This window comes from Pempheris klunzingeri, chromosome 7 (genome assembly GCF_042242105.1).
Source record: "Pempheris klunzingeri isolate RE-2024b chromosome 7, fPemKlu1.hap1, whole genome shotgun sequence".
Taxonomy (NCBI): Eukaryota; Metazoa; Chordata; class Actinopteri; order Acropomatiformes; family Pempheridae; genus Pempheris; species Pempheris klunzingeri.
In genome coordinates, this window is record NC_092018.1 from 28,128,876 (window position 1) to 28,156,856 (window position 27,981).

At 44.8% G+C, this 27,981-nt stretch overlaps 1 protein-coding gene across 1 annotated transcript; it reads left to right on the top strand.

Moving 5' to 3' along the window:
* The first annotated feature begins 17,522 nt into the window (after window positions 1-17,522).
* Window positions 17,523-18,769, top strand: aplnra (apelin receptor a). Its single transcript, XM_070834103.1, has one exon. The coding sequence runs from the start codon at window positions 17,603-17,605 to the stop codon at window positions 18,686-18,688; it is 1,086 nt and encodes a 361-aa protein (XP_070690204.1). The 5' UTR covers window positions 17,523-17,602; the 3' UTR covers window positions 18,689-18,769.
* Window positions 18,770-27,981: the final 9,212 nt, after the last annotated feature.

The window sequence follows — 27,981 nt, forward strand, 5'->3', positions numbered from 1 at the left end:
TCCCACTTGGAGTTACATCAACATGAACTCTGACCTTTCCGGCAAAATCTCATCAGTTACCGCTGGTTGCCCAGTCATACATGGGCCAGAATGTGTAACATACAGTAGCTCATTCAAGTATGAATAATCCAGTGTTGGTTGGATGGATCCAGAGGCAGCTGCAGCACACGTGTGTTAGTGCTGTGTGACGAGGGGTGGATGCCGGGCGGGGTGGATGCTCCATCGCTTTCCTCCCCCGGCCTGCATGCTTCAGATATCGCTGTGATGTCATGGGAGAGACCTGGAGGAGCTCCTCGCCTCTGAGAGGAGGTGAAAATGTCACAGGTTGCAGATAGATGAATCTATAATGGGTCATATGAGAGCTGATACTGCGTGCCTGTGGCTGAAGGCCGCCTGAAAGTGTAATAATGACTGGTCGTATGCCGTATAGACCCAGGGGCCCCTCGGGAAGTCATAGGAAGCGGGAATCCACTCAGTGTGACGACAGGAGCGGCCTTTTCCGCTCACACTGTACTCTGCTGATTGCTCCTCTGTTCAGTTTACAGTCGTAAAAACTTTTCTCAAGGTCCAGGACGAGACCGTATGGCTCTTCTGATTCACACCGTTACTAATCTTGTGTTGTTTGTGTGGGGCGTACAGTTTTCCTGAGAGACCGACAACACAGCATCTCATGTGAAGGGCTTTTGAAGTGTCCCTCTTTTCACCGCCCACACTTTGGGACATTAAAAACCAAACACTGAGCCCCCTCCCATACACGTCCTTTGACTTGCAGAGCTCCCCATGTTGACACAATTATCCTCTAGTAGTTCCCCTGCTTTGTAAAATACTTGATGTTTTTGTTGATGCTCTGTGTCTGCACGCCTCGTGCCTCTGGATAAGAGTGGTTTCTCCTTGTTTTTCTGCTTTTATGTGGGAAGACTGTACATTTAGAACGTTTGGCTCCAGTGTAGTGGGATAGACATTGTGTTATGTGTTTTGCTCATGAATTGTTCCACCATATAAATACACTCTTGTATACTGGTGGTTTAAATAATTGCCCCCCTACTTCCTTTTAACCTTGAGGTATTTTCCCATAATTTAAAAAACCATCACCACCCACGTCTATCTTATCTTTGCTGACACTTTGTATTTATGTTGGGTATTTATGTTTTTTGATATAATTATTTTACTGGCAAGAGAAGGCTAAGTGATAAGAATGAATAACTTAAAAAGGGTAGGTTGCCATATCATTGCGGTGTGCAGTATATGCAAATGAGTGTTTAATTTTCCTCCATGGTTCCTCCATGAGTTCAACAATCATTTGTTTGAGTGCTTGTTTTTTGGAACTACAGATTGTATTTTCGCAGTATCTGTGTGTTTGCCTTCACAAAACAGTTTTAATAGAATACAGAGCAAAGGATCTACGGGCCGCCACAGTCGCGATTCAAGCAGTGCAGTGCATTATGGGTGTTGTTTCTGTCCTCTGCATAGACAGCCTTGTTTTATGAAAAGACCATCTTTCCAGCGGAGTGACTAACTTAGAGGAGGGTGGTGAAGCCGCTTCAGGGTTTGTTGTATCCTGTGTGTCTGCTCTAGCTTAAAGCTGGCTCGCTCAGGTAAACCTTGGGCTGATTATTTTCATTACTGATGAATCTGTAGATTATTGTCTCTCTTAGTTGATAATTATGTTTTCTATAAAATGTCAGTAAGTAGCAAAAAAAAAAGCCAATTATACTGAAATGCCTTCATACTGTGTGTCGTGTTTTGTCCAACCAGCAGTTTAACACCCAAAGAACAACAGTTTACTACCATATATGACAAAGAATAACAAATTGATTCTGATTAGGGAAACTGGAAGCAGAGAATGACAGAAAATAATCAGAACAGTTGCCAAATAATGTGTTGTCCGTCTAATAATGGTGTCAGGTCTAGTTAAAACTGACATAATGCACGACACAGGTTTCTGTCCTGGCTGTTAGGTAAAGATACTTTAGTCTCTCCTTCACCCTGCTGTGTCTCTACTCTCTTCCTCTCCATTGCTGCTCCCATTTTCTGCTTAGTAAAACAGGAAGAGGGTGTGTTTGGAGAACCTGAGGAGTCAAGCCGTTCACCACTGACTGACCGTAGTCTTTGTGTGTGTGTGTGTGTGTGTGTGTATGCATGCCAGGATAATTGCTTTCAGGGAGCCACTGAATGCCTTACCCTTGTTCCCTCAGCTCTTCAGAGATCTTCTGTATTTGCTTTGTGCATTGTGCCCCAAAGGCAACTTCTTAAGCCGTGTGCATTTGACATGCTATCTAAAACATGCTGCTACATGTGGGCCTTGCACACACAACCGCATTACACACTCACATGCGAAGTGTGAGCAAATATCTGCATGCTCACATGGCCATTTTTCACTCACAAGACACCATTCGCCTCACTATAGTTTCATTCTCCGTAGGAGGCTCCGCAGGGGCTCTTCCTTCCGTCCAGCAGGGGTTCCTGCCCTGTTGGGATGTGCAGGAATGTGAGTGCAGCAACGCAGGCAGAGTATCGGCCCGCTGAAGCCCGATCTGGTGGGGATTAGAGGTGAGCTGTGCCTCGCCCGTTCTCCTCCCAGCAAGAGCTGTCATGTCAGTCGTGGCGTCCTGCCGCTGAGCTTCACTCCCATTGGGTGTAGGTCAGGGGCCAGCGTCAGGTCACACCGCTGGCTTCTGCAGCTTTTACTGAGCGTGCCCTCTTCTTACACAATGTATGACAGCCAGCATATATGCGATCTGACAACCCACGCCTGAGCAACAAAAGGAAAGAGGAAGGCTGAGGCTGAGGGCATTCTCTTTCTGTACAGTGCTGTTGGGCCACATCATTCCGGCCCTTTAATTAATATCTAGCTAAATTTAGTTTTGCTAGCAATTTAACTGCAAATATGCTACATTTAGCATTCGGGGACTAGTTACAAGCTTGCACAACATTTTCATCAAGCGTGAAATGATGATGTTTCATCACAGAAAATTTGCTTTCAATGACGTAGTTTGGTAGTTAATTGCATGCTGGTGGTATTTTGTCTGATAAGATGTTCCTCTGTGAAAAGGCCTCCCTCCTTTTCTGCCCCACGGTGCTTGTTAGTTGTGGAATCTGGTGGGTCTGTCCATAAAACAATCCAGGTCAGGTAGACACTGAAACAGAATGAGTGATATGTGGAAACTGTCCTTGGAGAAGCAGAGGAGCCAATGTGCAAGCTCAGGACATATTTCATACACAAATATTGGACTTTTTTTTGCATTTGTTTGTCATTCAAAGCTTCATATCCAGCTGCACAGAAGACTGCAGTGAGAATATAGTGGGTTGATGTGCAGGGGCAGCTGGCTGTAACTTTAGAGGGTCTCAGTCATGACAAATAGCAGCTGGATGGCAAAGAGGAAATCTCAGCGTCTGCCTTTGAGAGGTGGTGTATCAGATCTAAAGAGGAGTCTGCCTGGCGCAGCGTCTCCTGAACAATAACAGGAGCGGTGGCCAGGCTATTAACAGAACCGTCCCCGTCTGGGCCAAGTGCTGTCTGCTCCTCCTCTATTATATCCACACTTACAATGTAATGCTGTAATCCTTCCTGTGAAATTTATTATGAAAACTATAAATCTTTCCAAGCCTGCCTCTCATTTCCCCCTTTTGCAGTGCAGCTGGGAAGTTCCTCCTTCCCTTCTTCTTCTGCCAGAGCAGCAAAGGGTTTTCTGTGATACCCTCAGTGGCCTCTGTCGTTGCTCCACTGCTCAATAACGAATAACGAAGCCAAGTTCCTGCACTGCTGTACTCTTTTGACCCATATTTTTGACTGTATTCCTGCCAGAGGTTAAACTCCATTCATGAAATTGATGGAAATGAAACTCTGGTTTTAGCACTGCTATGAAATCAACCTGAGATTTGAGCCTGATAAAATGTATTTAGCCACTCCAGCAGCATGGCTCTGAGGATGGAGATGTCACGGTCCAGACTGAAATATCTGGACAACTATTAGATGGATTGCAAAGAAGGAGGTCGCAGTTTTCACTCACCCTGTGAAATATTCCCATCAGCCTTAGCTGTATTTTATGTTTAGTACTAATTAGCAATGCTAGAATGCAAATATGCTATATATATATATATGGTTAGCATAGTCAATGGTATACCTGCTTAACACCACCATGTCAGTATTTTGTATGTTATTGTGAGCGAGTTAACATTCAGACGCCTCAAAGCCTCACAGAGCTGCTAGCGCGGCTTTAATGTAACAAAGAACACATTTTCTGTGTTTTCTTATTGAATATCCTCCATCCTCTGATTTGTCCTCTGACTGATGTTTTGGCGCCGTTTCCTCCTTTTTTATTGATTGTATTTTGACACTCCCTGAGGGGTCAGAGGTCAAACCTGAGTAATGGAATCTGTTGCTGCCTGTTGTGATTGCAGTGTGGATCTGTCGACCTGGCCATTGTCCATGTCAGCCTCAGGTTCAATAGGCTGACAGGTTGAGGTGACTACGGTCAGTGGTGCTTTGTCACTTACCGCTCTCTGAGGAATGCTACATCCGTACAAATGCATGCCTGCAAGGGGCCCTTAAAAGCAATAGAGTCTTAAGTCAAAGAGTGGCATAAATTTGACTAAATTGCCTTTCTGATGTGGTCCATTACGTTGTTGTAGTGGTGCTGCAAAGGGATTTGTGTTCAAACGCTAGAGCTTAACTGTGAGTAACCTGTTGTACGGCTGTATTATAAACAGTAATCTCTGCTGATTTAGACAATGTTGAAAGAATCAACATAAAAGAAAAGCATCAATGTTTGTTTTGCATGCAAGAAAAATTTATGACCTTTGGGATTTCTTTTTGGGAGGGAGCTCCAGTCCTGAGAAAGCTTACTGATAGCCTGACCAGCTGAGAGGTTTACTACTCTTGTCCTCACTTGTTGAATTAAATCTTTCCTGTTTGTGTCTTGATGCCCTCGGCTGATCCCCATCTGGGTTTTCCCTGTTGTTGTTTTTTTTAGTATTAATGGCGTTAATGGAGTGCCAACACAGGAGCAAAGTTTAATTCTCATGCAGGTTCACAGGGTTTTTTGACATCTATCCACAAACAATGTCCAACACAATAGATCGTAGCCGTAACACCATTTCTCAGCCTCACTAGGTCACAGTGCTGCCTTCCAGTTGACCAGCTGACCACAAGAGAGTTCAATCTCCAGACCCTGTGCGGTTTCCTCTGCCTGGCCAGGGAGGATACTTTTCTACCTCCTGTTTACACTTTACACTGGAGGCCAAAGAAAGTGACATGGACTAAGGAGGAAAATGCCTCACCGCAGCGGGGGGCACGCGCCACAGCCTGTTTTTAGACTGAAGTCATCCTGCTATTGTGGGTGCTTCACCCAAGAGTGGCACTCTGGGGTCCACAAAGGAAGAAACCAACCGCGCTGCTGCACGGAGCAATCAGCGCCTGCTGACTGGAGCTGATGAAGGATCATGTCTGCAAAGGAGAAACAAAAATCCCCTCTGACCTCCGTGAGCCTGGAGTCAGCCTCAAGTTCTGCACTGTAAAACATCTGCAGCAAGACACACAGCATGCAAGTGTGAGTTTCAGTTTATATAGAGTATTATTTTGTTCAAGCTGTCCAATTAGAGTGTTGAAAATACAGATCTGTATGAAGGAGACTGAGATAAGAGTCACTTGGAGATCTGCTAAGTTACACTTGGCTGAGGTTCCCACATTGTTTATTGTGAATACTTGCGCTGACTTCCAAATTTGAATCAGCGAGTGCCGAATGAGGGGTTTATCGGGCCATGTTGTCCGGGGTGGAGGGACAGGGTGTGGACCTGTTGGAACCTTGTTTCTTGCATATGACAACCTGGTGTGGACTGGGAGACAGATCTAACCAGTGCCCTCCTCTTTGCTCCAAGGAGGTCTGGCTGATGGATGGGCTCTAATCAGCAGCAGACAGACCTGCCACAGGAAACATCTCCCCATCACGTTTACGGAAACCAGTACTTCTCCAGAGGCCCGCTGATAGCCGCAAAGGGAGAGGGGGAGGAAGCCGAAAAACAATTGGATTCTCCCTTATTTTCTGCAAAGAAAATCAGCGCACTGTCTGCTTCTCACTGAGCAGAGTACGATTTACAGGCCTTCTGCCAAATGGCGCCCATGAACAATTAGGCAGCACTCAGGGTTTGATTAACTTCAAAACAATTGCCAAAATTGTATTCTGGGAATGTGTGAACTCTGTTCTGTGTAAAATTCCGACAACTCCTGAAGTAATAAATCAACATTTTGGGAAACAAGTTTATTGGCTTTCTTGTTGAGAATTAGCTGAGAGGACTAATTCTTCTCTCATGTGTGCACAGCAGCCGGCTAGCTTAGCTTAGCTTAGATAAGCACAAAGAGTGGAAACAGGAGGTGACAGCAAGCCAGGCAATATAAGAAAGCAAATAATTCCCAAAAGTCTTAATTTAATTCTGATAGATGTGATGCAAATATTACACCAAACATCGTGGAGTTTATTAGACTAAAGCAGCAGGGTTTCATACATCACACAGGACTGATGTTAAAGCCAAGATAAGGATCATCAAGAGGCTTTAGCATCTTAAGGGGAGTTTCTCCAATAAAATCATAGCTAGAAGTTTGCTGCCTTGGTTCCTTCTATGTTTGATTGCTTGTGTTCTTTGTTACATTAAGTGTAGGTTATGTGTATTTTTCCTGCTAAGCGGCTCCTCTTCATGTGTGTCTACAGGAAGCATCTGACCTGTCTGATTTTGTTATGTGCTTGCCAAAGGGCTTTTCTACCTCTGACAGGTGAGGCTTCCCTCCTGGAAGACAACCCCCCCACACACACACAAAATCCCCCCTGCATGTCGGGATGGGCAAGGCGATGAGTCGCCATTCGCTGTGCGTAAGAATAAACAGATCAGTCTGCCATGTTGGAATGCTGAGAGCTGTTTGCCTTTTGGGCCCGTGAAAGCTTGTCACTCCGTATTGCGGCAGCAGAGATTATCCCTGAAAAGAGCCTGGGTGTCCTCGTCTCTCTTTCCTCTTCTCAAACTCTCTGACCTTGATCTTGCTGTCGTGCAGCGTCCTGCCCTTTGCATGGACCCATGCAGTCACACTCGCACAGATGTGAGGGGGAGAATCTGACATCCTTTAATTACGGAGGCTTCAGTGTGACTGAGATCAAAAGGTTTCCACTTTGTTAAGTCATCACAGTTGAATTTTGTAATTAGGTTGTCACCTGTATTTTGCTCAACAATATTTTGCATCATATGCTGTAAAGTCTCAGGGTCTGTGCATGCTTGTGAATGTAAGGTAAGAGAGCAGGTTCAGGCTCGCCCTCTCAGCCCTAATCCTAAAGGCCCTCAGGGTCGTACCCACCTCAGCCATCTGTTAAAAAAAACCACTCAGTTTCCACGATACTCATGAAAACAAGTACATAGGTTCCTCTAGATTCTGCTCAATTTACAAATGAAATATCTCAAACTTCCACGAACACTGACATGCAACACATAGTGTGATCTTTCAGGAAGAACCTGTAGAGCAAGGGTCATGGACAAGGGCACCCCTGGTTGATGAAGGTGTACCACCCTAAACAAAGACCAACAAAGGCAGGAAGGGCTGGGCCGCTGAACCTTTTACCAGGGCCAAACTATAGCATCAATAGTATGCATAGAGTGTCAGTGCAGTATGAAAGCCAACGCAGATTGTTTTTCCTGTTTTGGTATTCCCACCCAGAGGATTCTCCCAGAGAGCAAAGGCGTGGGGTCTGCAGTACAATGCAAACACTCTGAAATCACTGGACTGTCGTGGACATGAAAACTTTAAAGATGTGAATACGCAGGAGTAGGAGCAGCTCATTGGGTGGAGGACATTGTCACACACTTTATTCTTCAAACAAATAAAGGAAGACATTAGTTCAAAATAGGAGACGTGGTCTTGGTTTTTGGCCACACTGTCATGAAGGCTTTAAGGATGACATTGTTGGTGATTGTTCACCACTCTGGTCCCGTCTAAAATATCTACCTATGACTTTCCATCAGGCACCACCATGGTGTCCAAATTTGATTATGTCCAATACTTTGTCTTACATGCAACACTTGCAAGACTAATCGCGCTCTTAACAGCTTCAGGTGTACTTTGTGTTTAGTGCTGGGTGGCAAATGTTAGCATGCTTACATGTTATACTAACATGGCGATCATGGTAAGCATTACCTGCTAAACATACACTTGCTGATTTGTTATTGTGAGCGTGCAAATGTGAGCATTTAGCTCAAAGCACCACTGTGCCTACACGATGGGGTTTGCTTACACGAGTCTAGTTCGTATAACATGTTGTACAACCATGTCAGAGGGCAAAAAGTGTTTGTATCTGTGTCGTAGAAAAGGACAAGATGGGAAAAATCTCTCCCCAATGAATTCATAATGTTGCAAAGGGACAGACATAGTTGTGCAAAGAATGAAAAAAGACACCTGGACCGTTCCTGCATGAAGTGGACTTTCTTGTCAGGTTGACAGGAATCCTCTCTTCCTCCTCCCCCAGTTCATGCACGTACGCACACACACAATTCTGACATTGAAAAGGTGTTGGGTGACGGGGACTTCTTGTTGTTCAGTGATCCAACAAGCACTTCATTAAACATACGGATCCCCAAATACAGACTCACAGAGTTGCTAACGTGGTAGCAGACCCTTAAGTCTTAACCACACTGAGACACAGAGGAAGTGTGTGTGATCAGTTGCAGACAAAGATGAATGAAACTCAGCGGTGTTGCTCCGCTGTTTTGTGAATGTGTCTGGCTGTCTCAGTCGGACAGAACAGATCGTATTTCGAGATGGTTCTGCCAGATCGCTCAAAAGTATTCTGGCCATATGCGAGATTTGTGAAGAGACGTGAGATCAAATCATATTTCATATCCACATCAGCATTAGTTACAGATGTTAAACCCATTCCTTACATTGTATTATACACCTATCATATCTGTGTTCTGTATGTACTGGTTCTGTATATGTGGAAGGCTGTCACACTTGAGTGATATTAAACTTTTTTAAGACATTTTATGTTAGCAGTGAATTGAAGGAAGGACGTGTTGGGGAGGGAGGTGATGATGTGGTCTGCAGCTGTCTGTTTTGTCTAAATCATGGCTGGATGAACGTGGGGTGCAAACATTTGGCTTCATAAGAGATGTTGCTGCCAGCCAACATCATGCTGGCGTCATGGCCACTGTGACATCCATCCCCAGGGGGATTATTACTTTTTGCTTGCCGCTCTCACCTGTCTTGGGCCAAAAAAGCCGTTCTTATGTCTTTTCTATTCATTAATAACGCAAGAGGTCTTACTAAATCCCTCAGCTGTGTTTCAAAGCCCTCAATCCTTGAGCAAGATGAAGTGCAACAACATGTGCTGAGTGCCGAGTATGTGGATCGACCCATTTTGGGGGCTGAAATAGTGCACAGCTTTGTCCAAATATTTTCTTTGAGTCCCAGCTTCTTTTCGGAGGCACTTACCCTTCCCACACAAGGCTCAGAAGGGTGACACATGGCTTTGACATTGACTTTAGGCCTGTTTTGGGATCGTTAAAGACCAATTTGTCAGCATTCAACACAAGGCAGACAGTGAGATGTGTTTCAAGGGGCCTCACATCTGGACCTTTTGTGTTTTAACAGTGTCCCGCTTCCTCTTTTAGAAACCTGAAGTACGTGTATAATGGGAAGGCCACGTTCCACAGCCAGTTGGTCTCGGTTCATTAGCACATGCTGGCCACGGACTCTTATTCAAATACAACCTATCCCTGTTGGCCCAATCCTACCCTGGACGCATGCTTCCCTTCTTCCTCATCTCACGTTTTATGATAATAATCATCAGCTGTAATGAGTTAATGTAATTATCAGCTGCAGGGGAAAGACTTGTATTATTGAGGGGAAAGCCTTGCAGAGTTTAACCTGAGTTGCACAGTAAGCAGAGATAGAGAGACGAGGCGAGACGAGGCCAAGGTCTGGTCTGGCAATCAGTCACTGAGAGGGCAGCTTGATTAAAGGAAATGGACTGAGTGGAAACTTTGAATGTGTGTTTTCAGTTGTGTTTTCGGCCTGTCTGGGTGATAGCGACAGCAAAACAGATGCTGAAACAATTAGGGCAAGTCAGAGGATGTTTTTACACCCACTCTGCCCCCCCCCTCCCCTCCCCTGCTCTCGCCTTGTGATTGCACATCAAAGTTGTCGACAGAGTGTTAAAGTTGATTTTATTGTTTGACTCCTTAAAGCAGTTGTCAGTTTTTGAAGGAGACATAGCTTCTGGCTGCAGAGAAGCGCAGAGCTCAGATAGCCTGAGAATGAACCAGTCCCTGCAAAAGCACCAAGGCGAGTGGGGGAATCTGCTGGGACATAAATGAACACAGTTTCAGGTCCTAAAATTTGTGGTCAGATGGTACTGAACTTGTTACTGTCACAATGAATTTGCCTGCACTTCACAGAATTCTTCTAATTTAGTTGCTTGAAAGATGTTATTATAGTCAGGTTTCCACCAAATGTGACGCAAGTTTGAACAGAATTTCCAGAGAATCTGCAAAAGAAAATCCAGTGCTGTTGTGCAAATATTAGTAGTTAATCAAATCATTTCACAAGAAGAGCATGCAATGACATGACAGGACATGTCAGACCTCAAGCAAGCAAAAACAATGCAGAAATTGTACCAAAAAAACATTTATGTTAGTATGATGCACTCATTTGAAGGTTATAGTCTCCTGAAAGTTATTTTTTAATATATTTTCATTTCACTTCAGCACAAATTAAAAAACGTATGTTTAAAGCTAAGTTTGCCTGTTTAAAGTCATGAAACTAATGTCATCTAGTCCGTATCATGCTAACATTAGCCGCTATACAGGTCACACCAGATCAAGTCGGCTCGTAGCACCAAAAACCCAGAGTGCATTTAAGGGGTCTCATTTTAGAGGCACCTTGACCCGCCTATAGCGATGTAGCATCAGCTCATGGGTAAAAGAAGCCAATGATGCACTGTCAGGGTGAATACACACACACACACATGCTCACACACACTATGGTTTGTTTGCTCTGAGCGGGGATAGGGCCGGCCCTGTCTCAGAGGTGACTGATTTACAGTTTGTTGCTGTCTGTCAAACAGCTGACAGATGGGGAAAATAGTGCAGCCTCCGCCACACTGTCGCCACTGTTGGATGCTTTTCAGCCTCACCAGTGGCAGGAATGCTGAGGACTGCTCCTTAAGTTTGACGGGAAGGTTAACGGCTACCATAAAATGTAACAGTAGAGGACACACGTTATTGTTTTGTACCTGTGATGGCCACTGAACCTGCTGAATATCCTTTTACAGAGTGGACTGCAGGACTGATTTGCCTTTAGCAACAGTTGGCATTGAATCCAGACGATGCTGCCGTGGTAAATAAACACAGCTGCTGAAATTTGAAAGAGCTTTTTAAAACTCTTGGACAAACATTGTCATATTTGGCCCTGAAATGAAAATGAAAAAAGCAACACAGTGCTTGTCTGTGATGAAATCACAGTAGTGGACGTCATTTTGGCTGTAAACCCCTTGAGATATAAATAGTCTAGATATTCTGGACATGCTCGTAGTGCGGGGCACAACTTGCTTCTTATTTTAGCAGTTTTATAAAAGGGAGCTTTAGATTTTCCCCGGCAAGCCTCCAGACTCTTTAACATGCTTGTGCTTTTTGTGCCTTCCTGCATTAAAATCACGTTAGAGTAATTTGGGCGTACAAAGTTAACAATAAAAGGCTACTAATCTTCTCAGATTTGCGTTTATGGTTTTTGCTCGCCTAGTATTTCAGTCAAGGAGTCCCTCCTGGTCTTTCTCTGTGGCAGTCGGGGTCTGTGACAGCTCTTTCATTCCCGTCCTGAAGGAAACAAGAGTATAAAAGACAAAAGTTCCGCTCAGACATTGTGAGACTGTAGATGAAAAGTCTGCAAGCCTTGTTTTCACATGGGCAGCTGTCTAGGTTTTCATTCAGACTTCTCGTAATGGGGACAGGATTTAGGTTTCTGTGTCTCTAGTTTAAAGGAAAACAGGCAAGAATCATACAGGCAGGGAGCGCTTATTGATTATGAGATCCAGACATTTCCTGTCACTTTGGAATAAGCCTCCTAGTCCAACCAATGGGAGCATGCATGCGACTTTAAAGGAACAGCCGGGATATCTTAAGAGCAGCCAAAATAATTGATTTTGAACATCATATTAACACCCACACTACGCCCTTTCAGAAGTGACATGCAGTGAAGAAGCAGTGCAGCTATTGTGGCAGAGTGAGTGAAATGTGAATGTGGAGGGAGAGACTAATTTCCTGCTAATTGAGCCACAAGGTTTTTGTTTTGTCAGGAGATTTTAGGCCAAATGGAGTCAGATTCCCGCAGGTCTCCTGGGATGATGGGAGGGCCGGGCTGGAGTCTAGCAGAGCCTGGAGATCCCAGCAGTCCCCCCCGACTCCCTAATCCCTGTCATTAAGTCCACAAAACAGGGAGAGCTGGCCTGCCCTGCCAGCCACTACCCTCTCATCAGCCCTGTCCTTTGTCCCTTTACTTCTTCCTCTCTTTCATTAGACTCATCTCCCGCTTCTTCTTCTTCTGTGTTGTTGTTTCCTACTTTTTCTGCAAGGTTTCCTTCCTGATCTTCCCTGTGAGTGCAGGTGAAGCGGAAATCTTAAGTGTTTCACCTGCACGCCTAATTTGGGAAAAAAAAAAAAAAGCCTTGTCAAACGGTTGACGAATTTGTTTAACAGGAAGATGAGAAGATATGAGCAAAGATCATGTCACATCTTTTCATCCAACCACCAACCTGAGCTATTTTTACAACTCTGCAAAAACAACGGTCCGGGAATGTAAGTGGCAAGACGAGAAATATAATATTTATGTTATCGGTCAATCACGCCATGTCTTAAATAAATAGCTTACCTCAAGCAGCTATAAAACAAAAGTCTGACAGAAGCATCTCAGTTGGAGAGGACAAACTGTCCTATTATAGCACATCCTGTGGTGCTTACTGTTTGGTCCATTGGCGAGCGTACACACACACACACACACACACACACACACAGTATAATGGGGAGAGGGTGGGTGCAGGGGTGGTCCAGGGTCCTGAGAAGTGAGAGGGGAAACACCTTGTGACCCTGCTGTTCCTGACTGAGCTACTTGGTTTGCGGAGACAACAAGGATGGCCGGGCAGAGAGCTCCGGTGGACAGCTGCCTCGATTTGGGTCACTCAGGGCTGCTGGCTCACATTTAACACAATGATTAAATCAGCTGTGTGCGTGAAGTGTTAAAAACATTCTGATCAGAAAGAAAAAACTCTCACAAAAGAGCCAATTTAAACAAAGCAGAGGCTCAAATGAAATTAAATGTCACAAAAGAAAATCTTGCCCTCTGTGTGTGTGTGTGTGTGTGTGTGTGTGTGTGTGTGTGTGTGTGTGTGTGTGTGTGATTTCTTGGCAGACGTGCAATAAGGAAGGTAGATAAGTCATAAATAAACAGTCAGGACTTTGTTTCTCGCAGCAACAACAGCAATCAGCTTGCAAACACTGCTGTAGTTTGGCTCTGGCTGGCCTTGTTTGGGTTTTGATATGGATGTCAAACAGAAGTGTCTCCCAGGCACAGACAGCATGAGAAACCCTCCGCTCCATCTGAGCCATCCAAGGAAAACTCTGATACACGCATATGACACAGAATAAATGTTAACATGAGTCTGGATGGGTTTACCTTCTCATATTGCAGCATCAAATAGGGAGTAACGAGTTCTTAAGTGTATTTGAGGGCCAATAGATATCGTCATCTCTATTCCATTTGTTCTTTTTACTTGGCGCCTACATTACCCACAATGCCAGTCATAATTTTAGCAGTTGATCGCTGTGTTTTAAGGTTACACTGGGTTACACTATCTTACATTCCTAATGCACTAGTTATTAAACTGTGAAAATGATTCCAATCTTGTGCTGATGTATTATTTTGATAGAAATATACTCCAGTCCACCTCCAAATATACCACAAGGAAACAGCACAGGCAAAAACAAAATCTCAGAATCTCAAATTTGTTTCCAGGACATGAAAAAAAATCATTGATATTGAATGTTGAAACCTGAACCTGGGACACTTTTGAAAAGTGCTCCACCAACAGGTGCATTGCTCATTAAGAGAAAAGTGCTTAGAGCGACAAAAATGAAACAATAGCGCAGCCTTATCAGCAGACATTTCTCCTGATGGGCGGAGGTCTCTGTTCAGTTCAGTGCTGAGGTCAAAAGTAGGCAGATGTGGGGAAAAGATAGCTGTTTGTGTTATGGCTCGACTCGAGCTCCAGGGTTTAATTAGGCGCACACAGTACAGTACAATGCCCTCTGGAAGTTATTTCCAGAACTTTCCATTTCACACTGTGAGACTGAGTTTGATTCTCGCGCTTTCTTGCGATGTTTCATTTTTCATTGCACCGACAATGCGGACGATCAGAAGCAAATTGTCCCCAGATAACCTGAAGTTTGACAAGATGCTCTGCCTATTAGCCTCTGCAGGAGCATCTGACGGCGTGGCGCTGGCTCCGTGGCACAGGAGTGCGACGTCGTCTGACACAGCAGAGTCGGCACTTAGCGGGCCAATGTGAAAGGTCCGCAGAGGTGGCTCACAGTGAGCTATAAGGTTTGGCCAGGTGGAAGCACAGATTGGGGTCTGGTATGAATTATTGTTATCTTTATTTCAACATAAAGTGTTTACAGCAGGGGCAGTGTGCACGAAGGGACCAGGTGACACCTCAGTGCGACCCCAAGCCCCCTGTGGCCCTGAGCCCTGCGTGCTTCAGCATGGTTTGTGGTGCCTGGGGTCTGCTGTATTGGCCACAAATCAGGAAAGGTTGGAGGGAGGGGGGGGTGATCTATTCATTTTTACACTTCAAACAGACCTCAGGTCACAGATTACACCCTCGATCACTTATCTCCTCCTCTGACCAGACTGGAACTGACAGGCGTCCATTACAAATGTCCCCCAAGTCTCCAGTCCCTGACACTCCCTAAAGATGAATACCGTACACTTCCCTCTCTTTACGGAAAAATATCAGCTGTTACAAAGCACACGATAGCAGCAACTTTCCATGACAAGACAGACGCAGTGGTGTCACAGCAGCAGATCAAAAGCAGTCACAGCTGTAGCAGCCTCGCATGTGTGGTCCAGACCTGAGAGAGAAAACCCCGTGACACGGTGCAGCCAGAGGTGGAAAGGTAGCTGTGTGGTGGAAGGAAAATATAGCACAGAATAAAAGCACGTAGTGTGAGTGGATACATATTTTATGTGGAAAGACATGTAAACGAACTCTTACCTCCAGCTGATAATCATCCTCCCACCCTCCCCCGTAAAACTGATCTCAGGATCAGCAGTAGGACTTTATCTTGGCACCTATAAAGGCTGCGATTAACAAGTGAGGAGGTCTTCTGAAGATATCCAAGACGATGGTCTAATCTGACCATCTGTTTCTTATCTACTCGCCTTTATTTTTTAAATTTGCTAATTTATTTGTCTAAGGGATAGCAGGCCTGCAAGCAGCAGGCGGCCAATCCTCTCCCTGGGGAATGAGGTAGAGGTGGGACCCACCTGGTGTGTGTGTGTGTGTGTGAGTGTGTGTGTGTGTGAGTATGCATGTGTGGTTTCTAAAGGTTGAGGATCAAGTGCAAGCAGAATAAGCACGATACAATTTACTTTCACCGCCTGGGAGTCTCTGTGCTGTACAATCACCACTACGTCACTCGCTGCAGGCTGATGATCCTCTGTGATCCACAGAGTTCTTCTCTCCACCCAATAATCCATTCATGTTCCTGTTATCGCCACTAGGAGGCCAGTTTTGGACAGACATTCCAAACTAAACCCACTGTAAATAACGTTCAGACTTGTCCTCTCTTTGTTTTTTACTGAAGGTAATGTATCAGAGTTGGCTCGGAGTTTCATTGCAGGTCTACAAATAAGATATTTTATGAGCTGACCCACCATTTTTTTTCAGACTCTTGTTTTGCAGGGGGTAAGATAAGATATTCCTTTATTAGTCCCACGATGGGGAAATTTACAGCGTTGCAGCAGCAGTGGGTAACAAAAATAGAGCGTTCACTACAATACAAGACAAACAATAAATACTAAAGTAGTGGACAGTGATATAAACAGGAGGAGATATTAAAAAAATATGTACAGTTTAGACTAAAGTTACATATCTTGAGTTTGGGTGTTACCAATCTTTATAAAAGGCCTTTTCTGTGCTTTTCCAAATTCTCCTGTTGCCCCGTTAGTCATGCAAAGTGAGTAATAACTATACCCAAAGCTATTCCCAAGTGTCCAAAACATTTTTTCGACATTCCCAGATCTCCATTAGCCTCAGAAATGCACATTATGCTCATTTCCAGCCTTCCAAGCTGCACTGCATTAACTCCTGATGCAATCAGCAGGTGAGTGAACACATCTAAAGCAGCAGGTCTGCTGTAAAGGCCTTAGAAACAGCCATTGTTAGCACAGTGATGGTGTCAATGTGAAGTTTCCTTTTGTTTTTGTTTCAAACCGGTGTGTGTGCGCCTCCTTTTATTATGGAAACCAGTCCCCAGACTTGAGAATTGAATTCACACGTCCCTCGAGCTGCCCACTGACATTTAATCTAATCTTCAAACAGTTTGCAATTCACTGTCGATCTAATTACGTTGTCATTCCGAGGCCAATCATTACACTCATATTTCTCATGCGTCAAGGCACCAAACCGCTTCTCTGAGTTTATTTTAATATCAATGAGCGCGAAGAGGAGACGGAATGAGGCTCATCTGACAGATAACAGCGGATTAGTTTTGATTGTGATGTAAAACGAGGGGAGCTGAGATGTCCAGACCTGTTCCACACGGGGGCTGATCCACCTTCTCCAACCAAGACGCAGGGAAACGAAAGGTGCGCTTTTATGGCGAGATTTGATAATAATAGAGGAAGAGAGAGTGAGACAGGTATGTGTTATCATCATCATCATCATTATTATTATTATTATTATTATTATTAGAACGTGCTCGTGATGTGCAATTAAATTGTTTAAATTAAATTCTTAACTTTTCTGTACAAAAAGTCAAAGAAGCTGACAGAAAGAAAAACTTTCTGACCCACTTATTGATGAAGTGATTGATCACGTGTCGACCTTAATTTAAGCAAGTTCTAAAAATGAAACAGGTCATTTAATTTGGCTTCTGTCCTGCAAACACTACAAGTTTTGTATTAATTTTCCAAAGCACATGAACGCTTCAGTCGTAAAAAACAAAAAAAGTTTGGCCTGTCTTCAAGGGGAACGCACCGGGGGCTCCTCGTCCTCCGGGCGGAGGGGTGGGCTCAGCCAGATGAGGTGAGAGGGGAGGGGGGAGGGCTGAGAGATGTTTTACTGGGGGAGGAGGGAATGGGGAGGGGGGGGGGTCGCTGTGGGAGGGAAGCAGGGGGTGTGGAGGGCCGAGTTTAAAAAGGCAGACAGCAGCAACAGTCAGTCACTCTCACACTCAGTCCTCCTCCAACCTCCAGACCTGCTGTGATCCTCCTCAGAACACTTGGAACTGTACAGGACTTTTTTTTTTCTGAAAGCAAAGGATTTTTTAAAGAAAAGATCTTTTGCTCTGCAGCATGGAGCCCACCACTGGGGAATATGTTGATAACTATGAGTATTATGATGACAACGAGACTGACTGTGACTTCTCAGAGTGGGAGCCCTCCTACTCCCTCATCCCGGTCCTCTACATGCTCATCTTCATCCTCGGCCTGTCAGGTAACGGCGTGGTCATCTTCACTGTCTGGAGATCCAAATCTAAACGTCGGGCTGCAGACGTCTACATTGGAAACCTGGCCCTTGCTGACCTCACCTTTGTTGTGACCCTACCTCTGTGGGCCGTGTACACAGCGCTGGGCTACCACTGGCCCTTCGGCGTGGCTCTGTGCAAGATCAGCAGCTACGTGGTCCTGGTCAACATGTACGCCAGCGTTTTCTGCCTCACCTGCCTGAGCTTTGACCGGTACCTGGCCATCGTGCACTCTCTGTCCAGCAGCAGGCTGCGCTCACGGGGGACCATGCTGGCGTCCTTGGGTGCCATTTGGTTCCTGTCCGGCTTGCTGGCTGTGCCAACGCTGCTCTTCCGCACCACTGTAAATGACCAAAACAGCAACCGGACCACATGCGCCATGGACTTCAGTCTGGTGACAAGGAACCAGAGGCACGAGTACCTTTGGATCGCTGGGCTCAGCCTGTCCTCCTCCGCCTTGGGTTTTCTCCTACCTTTCCTGGCCATGACCATCTTCTACTGCTTCATTGGCTGCACCGTCACACGTCACTTCAACAACCTGCGCAAGGAGGACCAGAAGAAGAAGCGCCTGCTGAAGATCATCACCACACTGGTGGTGGTGTTTGCCATCTGCTGGACTCCCTTCCACGTCTTGAAGAGCATGGACGCCCTCTCCTACCTGAACCTGGCTCCGAGCTCCTGCGGCTTCCTGCGCTTCCTGCTGCTGGCCCACCCCTACGCTACCTGCCTGGCCTACGTCAACAGCTGCCTCAACCCGTTCTTGTACGCCTTCTTTGACCTGCGCTTTCGTTCCCAGTGCCTGTGCCTGCTCAACCTGAAGAAGGCTATGCACGGCCACATGAGCTCCATGTCGTCCACACTCAGCGCCCAGACTCAGAAGTCAGAGGTTCAGTCTCTGGCCACCAAGGTGTAGAGGGTAAAAGGAAAGGTGGAGCGGGTCTGCGGGCCGGTCCCAGCTCCAGCCACTGGAACACTTGTAAAAAAAGAAAACTGTACGTGTCCATTGTTCAAAGCTGGTAAGATGAGACGATGAACTTTGAATTGTCACTGCTCACAGTCATGAAATCCATAACACGTTCCTCCTATTCTACAGTGAGACAGGCGGAGGCTCTGTACGTTGTGGACTTGAAGCTGGAGCCAGCAGGCTGAGCTCCTCGGCTATTTTGTTCCTCAAATACTCAGAGAAAAAAAAAAGTTTATTTTTTGCTTCATCCTGCTCTGCAAAAGTTCTCATTTCTATCACAAAAGTGAAATATGATCTTAAAAGAAACACACTGACGTTGGGAATTGTGCATCAATTTACATGGAATTCTGTTTACACTGGATGAAACATAAAGCTGTACAGTATTTTCATACCATAGCTTTTTTTTTTTTGTTGTTGTTGTTGTTCAGATCTATTGCTGTTTTGTTATGGAAGCACTTGTTAAAAAAGAATATGTGTGAGCAAGCAGGGAAATCAAACAGAGCAGTGTCCTCTGAAAAGCTTGTTGTTTGTGATGGTAGAAGTCTGGGCTGCAGGGGGGGGGGGCATAAGAGGAGGAAAGGTGTTGCAGCTTAATTATATAGTTTGAGGAGAGGAGACAGGGGGCAGACAGGCAGATGGCAGTTGACAAATGTTGTTGGGGTATAGGATCGGGGTGGGGCGGGGCAGGGCGGGCGGCGGGGGGGGGTTGCAGTGTAGCCACGGCACTACAGGGGACAGAGGAACTGTAAATAAATGTACCAATCTGATGCATATGTTTTATTTTTTGACATCACTGTAACTAACTACTGTATTAAAGATGTGTTCTATGAACCAGATCTCTTAGATTCCTTGAGAGTGTGTGTGAAAGTTGAACTTTTCTTTTGAAAAAGCTTTGAAAACTTTCAAAGGTGGAGATGAGAAAGTAAAGAAAATGCAGAATGTAAATATTTGCACAAAGGCCTTTAGAAACTGTCATTAAAACTGTGGTTTCACATCAGTTTCATTACACCATCCTGTTATTTCAGCGCTGAGTATCTCCAGAGAGTGAAAGCTTTGTTATGAATGCCTCGCATTTGGTTTACACCTTCAGACTAATAGATCTCTAATCTCTATTGATTCACAGCCAGTATCCAGACTGTAACCGGATTATGCAAAGTAAGAGAGTGTGTATTCGATACTCAGCTGTGACTTCCACCAGGTGTGGTACTTTAACTTTTTGATGACGCACTCCTGTGGGTCACAGTGAAAGGTTTTTGAATATTTTACGTATAGCCAGCAGAGAGAGGTGCCACTGGATGTTCTTTAAGTTAAACAGGCGAGTTAAATCCATTTAAAAGAACCTGTAATTCAGGTAAATATAACTATATTTGCTTGTCCTTAGAAGACTGTCAGCATCTGAACAGGACTATCTTATTAGCAGGAGGTAAAGCCAATCAAACCCCACATGTTCACTGAATAATAGGGTCATTACTAATGAGTGACTCTTCTGTGGGATCCTTTGATTTGACAGTAATGAGCTCTGTTGGACATAATCACCGTTTAGAGATGGCGGGGGGAAGTGGGGCTCTAATCCTGGCAGAAGTCAGGCCACCAAACAAGCCAATATTTGTCCCTGCTGACAAGAGATTGCAGTTAGAGCGGTTGTCGGGCTGCCGGGCGGGGCTGGAGGGGGGTGGGGGGGTGACAGGAGGATGGTGTGTGACTGCAGATGCTCCAGCAGGACTTTGCTTGGGAAAAAAAAAAAAAAGAAACTGTGAACGAGGTGTGGGAAGTCGGGAGGAAAATCACATCTTAAAGCAGCAACACGTGTGGAACGAGAACGAGAGTGATTCATCTAGTCTTTGTGTGTGAGAGATCATATGTTACTTATTGTCCGTCCTGGCAGGATGGAGCAGATCTGACAGCGGTGGAGCTTGAAATAGATCACACGACTGTTCACTGTGATGGATGTGACGCAGGCATGAAACAGGACTGCTTAAACACACAGTTATTCTTCATATAGTAGAGTCAAACGCCATTTGGAAGGATTTATAAGTGGAGATTTTTAAGGTCCTTTGAGTGCCATAAGTCAGCTTGTGGAGCACGGAGGGACTCAAACCCATAACGCAGGCTTTTACAGCATCATTAAACCGTATAAGGACCATAACAAAAGCATCCAGCCTTCAGATTCAAACACCAGATACGAGTTTGACAATAAGACAGTGGATTCGGGGTGGAGTCGACCATGCATGCTGGACTGGATAGACTTGTTGTTGTTATTGAGATGAGCTGGGCTGACAGCTTGTCTGATGCTGTTAGCCAGCAAGTCCACTTTGGGATAACTCACCCAGAATACCAGCTGACCAAAGCACCGGGGCTACGCGGGGGGCACGGCCAACACAAAAACAACAGTTGTGGAGGTCTCCAAACGCACATAAATGTTATCTGTGTTCGTGTGTGGCCCCCTGTGACCTGTTTGTGTGTGTGTAGATGTTTGGGTGTGGGCTGTACTCCCCCTCCTCATCAAGAGAGTAGAACTTTCTCAATAATGTACCAGTTTTGGTTGTTCTGGCCTGACCAGCAGCTGCAGACAGTTGAAACAACAACAACAAAAATTACACCCTCTGCTTCAAAAATACTACATACCACACATTGTGTAGGTTATCTGATCACATGCATGAGGTGCACTCACACTTGGATTCTTCTAGAAAGATCTGCTTTTTTTTTACTTGTCTACCCTGGAACATTATGAACATGTAAAATCTGTTCTCAAACATATAGTTTCATTCTTAAAATGGGCCGAACCACCTGGGCACTGTGGTTTTTCTTCAGCATTAGTCAAAAGGTAATAAATGGGGACTGTTGTTGGGGATTTGGTGCTCTAATTACAGAAGCAGGACCGTGTGTGTGGGCTTTACCCAAAATAATCTATGTTCATGGAACATGTCACCCAGTGCAAGAGTGTCTTACACTAATGTAGTTTTAATAGTTTATGTACTTTAAAGGCAAAGAGGAATAAGATATATTAGGTGTTTGGTATACAATCAATAATTTTCATAATTTGATAATTTTTTGCTCTATTTTTTTATGACTTGTTGATAATTAGAATAATCTAGAATATCACCAAAGTTATCCTTTAATCTCACTGGTTGCACCATCACTCAGCATCTCCTGTCCAAACACATTAAAGCAGCAGACAGGTGCCTGCTCAGAGTGTCGTCAGTGTGAGCTGCCTCACCCAAATGGGACATCTGAACCAAAACACAAGTGCTCGCCTCTCCTCAGATCTCCCTGCTGTTCAATCCCACCCAGGCAGCAACAAATGCACTCTGTAATGTGTGTGTGTGTGTGTGTGTGTGTGTGTGTGTGTGTGTTCATATGCACATGTAAACAGACATCTGACACATTCCACAAGTTGTCAACGCTAACCCTACTTTCTCTGTCACATTCGTCCACCTGTTGCCAGATTATAGCACACACACACACACACACACACACGTGTGATCAGCTTCCTATCACTGCCCAAAACCTGTGCCTGAAATATCAAAAGGACCTTTGGGTGTCCCTCTCCCTGCCAGCTTGTTTGTCTTACCTGTGAATCTGGATTACAAAGGGTCTACTGGCGCCCCAGAAATCAGGCAGCAAAGAGGACTTGGTGTAGGGGGGCGGGGGTGTTTGTTCCTCTGTGTGTGTGTGTGTGTGTGTGTGTGTGGGAGTGTGTGTGTGTGGTTGAGTGGATGAGCAGCAGTTTGTGTTCTTCTTTTCTTCTCCCCTTTTCTGGAATTATGTGTTACTTCTTTAAAGGCCCCAAAATCAAAATTTCTCGAACAGCTTTTTATCCTAACAAACAGGGAGAACATGGACGCAGCACTTTCTCCCAAAGTTTCAAACAGTTTTTCTCTTGATAGATGTTCATATTTCTTATGGGGGTTTTTTTCTGTCCTTTTCTCACTGGTTTGAAGTGGGCGGGACCCAACTGGAAAAAGGTGATGTCACATACCAATCAGAGTTTGGCAGCATCCAGATCACATTTAGTGACAGTTGCATGGTTGCATGTTTATGTTTCCAGCACTGTCTGTCACTTCTGTTCAAAGCACATCCACACAGTCCTCAGTTAGCTGGTTAGTGTTAAACGATCAGTAAGGAGAGTTAAAGAAATGCGTTTCATGGGCACTTGGGTTCAATCTTCTTTTTGGGTTGATAAAAATTAGATTTCCACACAATTAATAGATAGTGTTTAAATTCCAATTACATTTTACTGGTGTTTTACACATTCTGGGCAGGATGGCAGATTCCTTAACAAATCCAGTTGGGATTGTGTACAAGGGGCCTTCTTTTAAGCTCTGGATTGACCGCTCTGTGACGAGGAACTGTCCAGAGGATTAAGGCTCACACTGTACTGTTAATAACATAAAGTGTCTGAGTCTGTGGTCTGAGTTTGAGCCCAGCACCAGTCTAGACAGCAGAGCCTCTGATCCACCAAAACAAGTCAGTCCAACCTGGCACAGAAACTTGGAAAGTAGCTGTTTCTCTCTGTCAAAACTGAACCCCCCCCCCATCCCCTCCCACCAGTGCCATGTTTCACTGCTTGTTTACAGTGAACATGAAGCATTTCTTTTATCGCTCTTTTCCGCCTCACTCGCCCCTCCTGTGCAGAGCACAGCTTTCTAGAGATTGGGTTAATAAACTGTTAAAACTGTAGCTTTGAGGGGGGAAATTGTTGAAAAAACTTGTCAATTAACTGATTGTCTGATTTACACAAAACTGATCAACAACAATTTTGACGATCAATTGTAATGAAAATGCATTTTTCTGATTCGAGCCTCTTAAATGTGAATTTTTTTTTTCTTTTCTTGTCTTTTGGTTTTGGACTGTTGGTCAGACAAAAGACTGCATCTTGGACATTTTCAAATGATTAATCAAGGACATTATGTGCAGATTAATTGATAATGATGGAGTTTCACCAATACCAGTACTTGTGTCTTTGGGTTTTCTACCCTTACTCAGATCTTGTCTTGTGACCTTTTTGCAGTCAGTGCTTTGACATGTTGATAAGAACAAATAAATTAATCTTCATGTCTACGCAACATTTATCCTTATATCCCACCCCATGTGCTTGGCTCTGTGCTGATAGAGATCGGTAGAATTCCTCAGCCCGTGGAAACAGAGCCAAATCGCCTCCAGTCTTATCAATAAGGTCTCACAAATAATGGGGTATAACATGTCTAATCATGCCCCACTAAAGTGGCCACTTGCGTGTCCAATACACACCAAGTCTCGCTCCTCCATCTCTTCCCCCCTGTGATAACTGTAAATTGTTACCACGTCTGCTCAAGAATCACCATTTGAAATCAGCTTGTCTCAGTAATCCGTCTAACCTGGAAGTGGCCTCTCACTGTAATTGTCCAGAGCTGGAGAAAAATACAGCATTTACATGAGATCAGTGTTTTCATGGTAATCTTGTTATCTTGTGGGACGTTTCAAGAGGTGATTAGGAAATCAGGGCTTTCAGATGGACCCCCCCCTCCAGCACAGCCTCCCTGTCATTGTTATTCACTGTTGTTCAGGGTCGTGTCCACTCCACCCGTTACACCACTAACTGCATCTGACTGGGCGGCTGACAGGATTTTAGTCAGCTGTGCAAATATATAAGAGGATATACTGTGCTGGGCTGTAACTTTTAACACATGGAGCACATGTGTGGACGTAGATGTCCAATCTATGACCAACAGCACTTCTAAAATTGTACCTTCTATTGATGGATATTTGAAGGAAACACCACAGTGAATAGCAATGAGCCCTGCTGCTGGTGGATATCGTTAGGCGAGAGATGCTGCTTCCGAGGACAGCGTGGCTTGGCCAGACCTGAATGTGCTGGGCTCTCGTCCCCTCCGGATATGGTTGCTCAGGGCCCATCGTCCCTTAGACACAAAGCTCCTCTTCACATCCTCATCTATCCCGTCCATTGTGAAGGGCCTGCCTCGAGGCACACAGCTCCCGTGCCTGCTTCAACGCTAAATGCATCTCCTGTCACTGGCTGCTCCCGGTGCCAGTTCAGCTGCTGGAAGCGTTCAGGTGCTCAGGTCTCCACGAGTAAATATCAGAGGGTTCGGATCACCTTTCGAGCACAAGTTACACCTATACTACAGGGGGTGTCACCACCACAAAAACAGGAAGCAAGCACTCTTTAAAATTAAAGATGGTGGGCTGTCAATGTGGATTTTAACCTTTTTGACCACATTAGCAGCTGGAAAATGGCATCATGTGACATTTTGGCAGGAAGGATAAAAACACATCTGAGGGTTTAGTCTGTGTGTATCAGTACAGTATTAATTCACTAATTCCCTCAAAACCTTGTAGAATCAGCATCATGTTTACAAAATATTCAACTAAAAAGTCATTAGGAAGCTGCAATAAAGTAAAAGTGAGGTGAAATGATTTTGCGTTCATTCTAGTGACACATCTTTTTCCCTGATCCTGATCAGTCCTCTGCTGTGTGACCACTGGGGAGCAGCAGCACCCTGCAGAGCGGAGGGGAGAAGGACGAGCTTTGACCTCCACTTGGTTTCTAACTTCAAAATGGTGACCTCAGCTTCTCAGCAACGTCCCGTCACAACTGTGATATCATATCATACAGTTTATCTCAATGACAAAAAAGCATCCGCCACTCTCTCACAATCTGCCACTCATTCATGGTCACACTTATTGATCTGCTGTTTGAGTTGTCATAGACTCATGAGTGCTGCACAGGACAAATTACTGTAATTACTGTAGCTACAACTATAAAACTTATGGAACTATAGAACTTACTCTTCAAAGAAGGTGCTGAAGGTTTTTTTTTCCTCCACATGACATTCTTGTGAGCCCACGTCAATGATCTGCTGCCATCTGCTGGTCAGATTGTAAAGCTGTTGTCAATGGTAGAGCGTCACAAGCCTCACAGCCTGCAGCTTCAGCACTAAAGTTTTCATCTGATACCTTCTTAATGTCATCATTATTGCAGACCTGTTGGCTCCTCGGGTATATGGCAACAAGTTTTTGTTAAATTCATGGCAACTGTTTTCATTTTGAGTGTAAACATGCCAGTTTTACCTCCTTTTGTGCATCAATCCAAATTGATAATTTAAACAGAACATAGTCTGAGTTACATTGTGACAGTGTGAAAGGGTCATATAGGCCCATATACAGGACACCTTGTCACTCCTGCTGTCAGAAACATCTACAGCAGCCTTCCACCTGTGAAACGGACACTTTTTAAAGCTAAACTGATTTTGTAATGCAAGTAAATGATTTGATCAGTCTGCGTTACAGAGCCCAGGTTGTACATGAAGCTGCTTTCTGCTGTCTTTGTTGAAGCCAGACCCCCGACGGAACTCAGTCCCCCCAGCTGAAATGTGAGAGATGCTGAATAATGACACAAAAGTGCACTGATAGCATTAAAGTGAATGGGAGATCTGTTTTTCAAACTCATACAAGATGCTTTATTATTATTTTTTACCATTATAATTACAATCTTCAAACTTACTCTATACAAAAAGCTACTAACATGGCTGAAAGTGAGGTAACATCTAAAGGTAACAAGCAATAACAGGTCAGTTCCCTGTTTTAGCTTTTGTGTGGACATGCTTTTTGCGCAGATGAAGCAGGGGACAAGCGGGGGGGAGCAGCTTGTGGCTCTGGCACGAGTTGCTCCCCGCCAGGGAGAGCATGGGATCCCTCAGTAGGCGTCGAGAGCTTTCAGCCTTGGAGGAGCTCAGCGTCTCTGATTTGGCACGTGGGCCAACGATGACGGGGGCACACGTCTTCGGGATGATGGTGGTCATGGTGCGAGTCAGGACCCTTCCTCTTCTGGAGGCCAGTGAGGGAGCTGCAGAAGGCTTCTGTCTCTTGTCTGGACCTTGCTGCTCTTTGGGATGAGCCTGTTGTAGATTGTGGGACTTCCAGCTCTGCATCTTACACTCCAAGTCTTTCAGAGCCTGGTCGGTGTAGGCCCGCATCTCTGTACGCACCTGAGAAATCTGCACTTCAAACTCATCCCTTAAGGCCTTTTCACAAGTTTCAAGCTTTTTTTCTAAAATTGCACTCAACTCCTCCTGCTTTTGATCCATCTCATCTGTTCTCTCTGCTGTTTTCTTCTCCTCACTGCTGACATCCGTCCCCTCAGGTTCACCTTTCGCCTTTGCAATCTCTGTTTCTCTGTCTTTCACTCTTTGCACTAGCTCCAGTATGCTGCACTGCGGGGCTTTCGTACCCACTTGTGATATGATCCGGTTACGTACCTGCTGGAAAACAGACTGCACCTTTGCCTGTGTGTCATTTTCCGTAGCACCTTCTCCATCCAGACTGACAGCGGAGGAGATCCGCTCCTCTGCCTGTTGTTGCTCCTGCTGTTCTCCGTTCACCAGTATTAGTGGATTTGTTTCAGGTGGCGATTTGCTCATTTTCAGTCCTCGTCTTGGCAGCTGTTGTCCTCCTTTGAACTGAGCTACTACGATTATGTGAGGAGCGCTGGCGTGAGACGGACCTAACTGACTGAGGAGCTCGTCCATAGAGAGGCTGGATATCAGGGGATTTGGTCCTACGGTCTGGTGTAATACACCCAGATGTATGAGATGACATTTAAAAACATTGTAGTGACACTACAGTAATGCAAGTTAGACCAGTTAACATTTCAAATCTATCAACAACCAGCAACCTTCTTCAAGTAGAGTACAGTAATAGTGCGCAGCGTCCAGTGGCACATCAGCCACAACACCTCTGAATTATCTCTGGAGCTGTAGTTTGTACATAATACAGCTTAAAGCCACTTGAGGCAAATACTGATTTTTGATTTTGGTTGATATAAATAAAACTTGACACGTAAAGCAGCCGATATTATTTAACCCCACGTGTTGTGTTCCTCTGTTTGTATGTGTGTTGTTGCCTCCCATGACAACAGTGAACCTCTTGGTGACTGCACGAAAAACAAAGATCTTCAGGGACGGCTGCAGCGGGAGCACCGAGGGGCGGGCTTCGAGCTCTCATTAGGGCTTTGTGAGCTGTTAGCGGAATGTAGAGCTGCAGCACACAACCAACACATCTGTGTGACTGAGCTGATACAGCTCATCAACATGTTTTCTATGGAGGACTTGTTACTTAGGAGCTCTTCATTAATGATTCAGTAATCATTAATAATCATTAACAATTAAAGTCATTAATTGGGTCTCACTCATTCCTGTTTCATTTTTATTATTTAAAAATGTTTAGTTTTAGCTCAGTTTTTA

Coding starts and splice junctions, on each gene's coding strand:
- aplnra (XM_070834103.1), top strand. CDS start 17,603: ATGGAGCCCACCACTGGGGAATATGTTGATAACTATGAGTATTATGAT.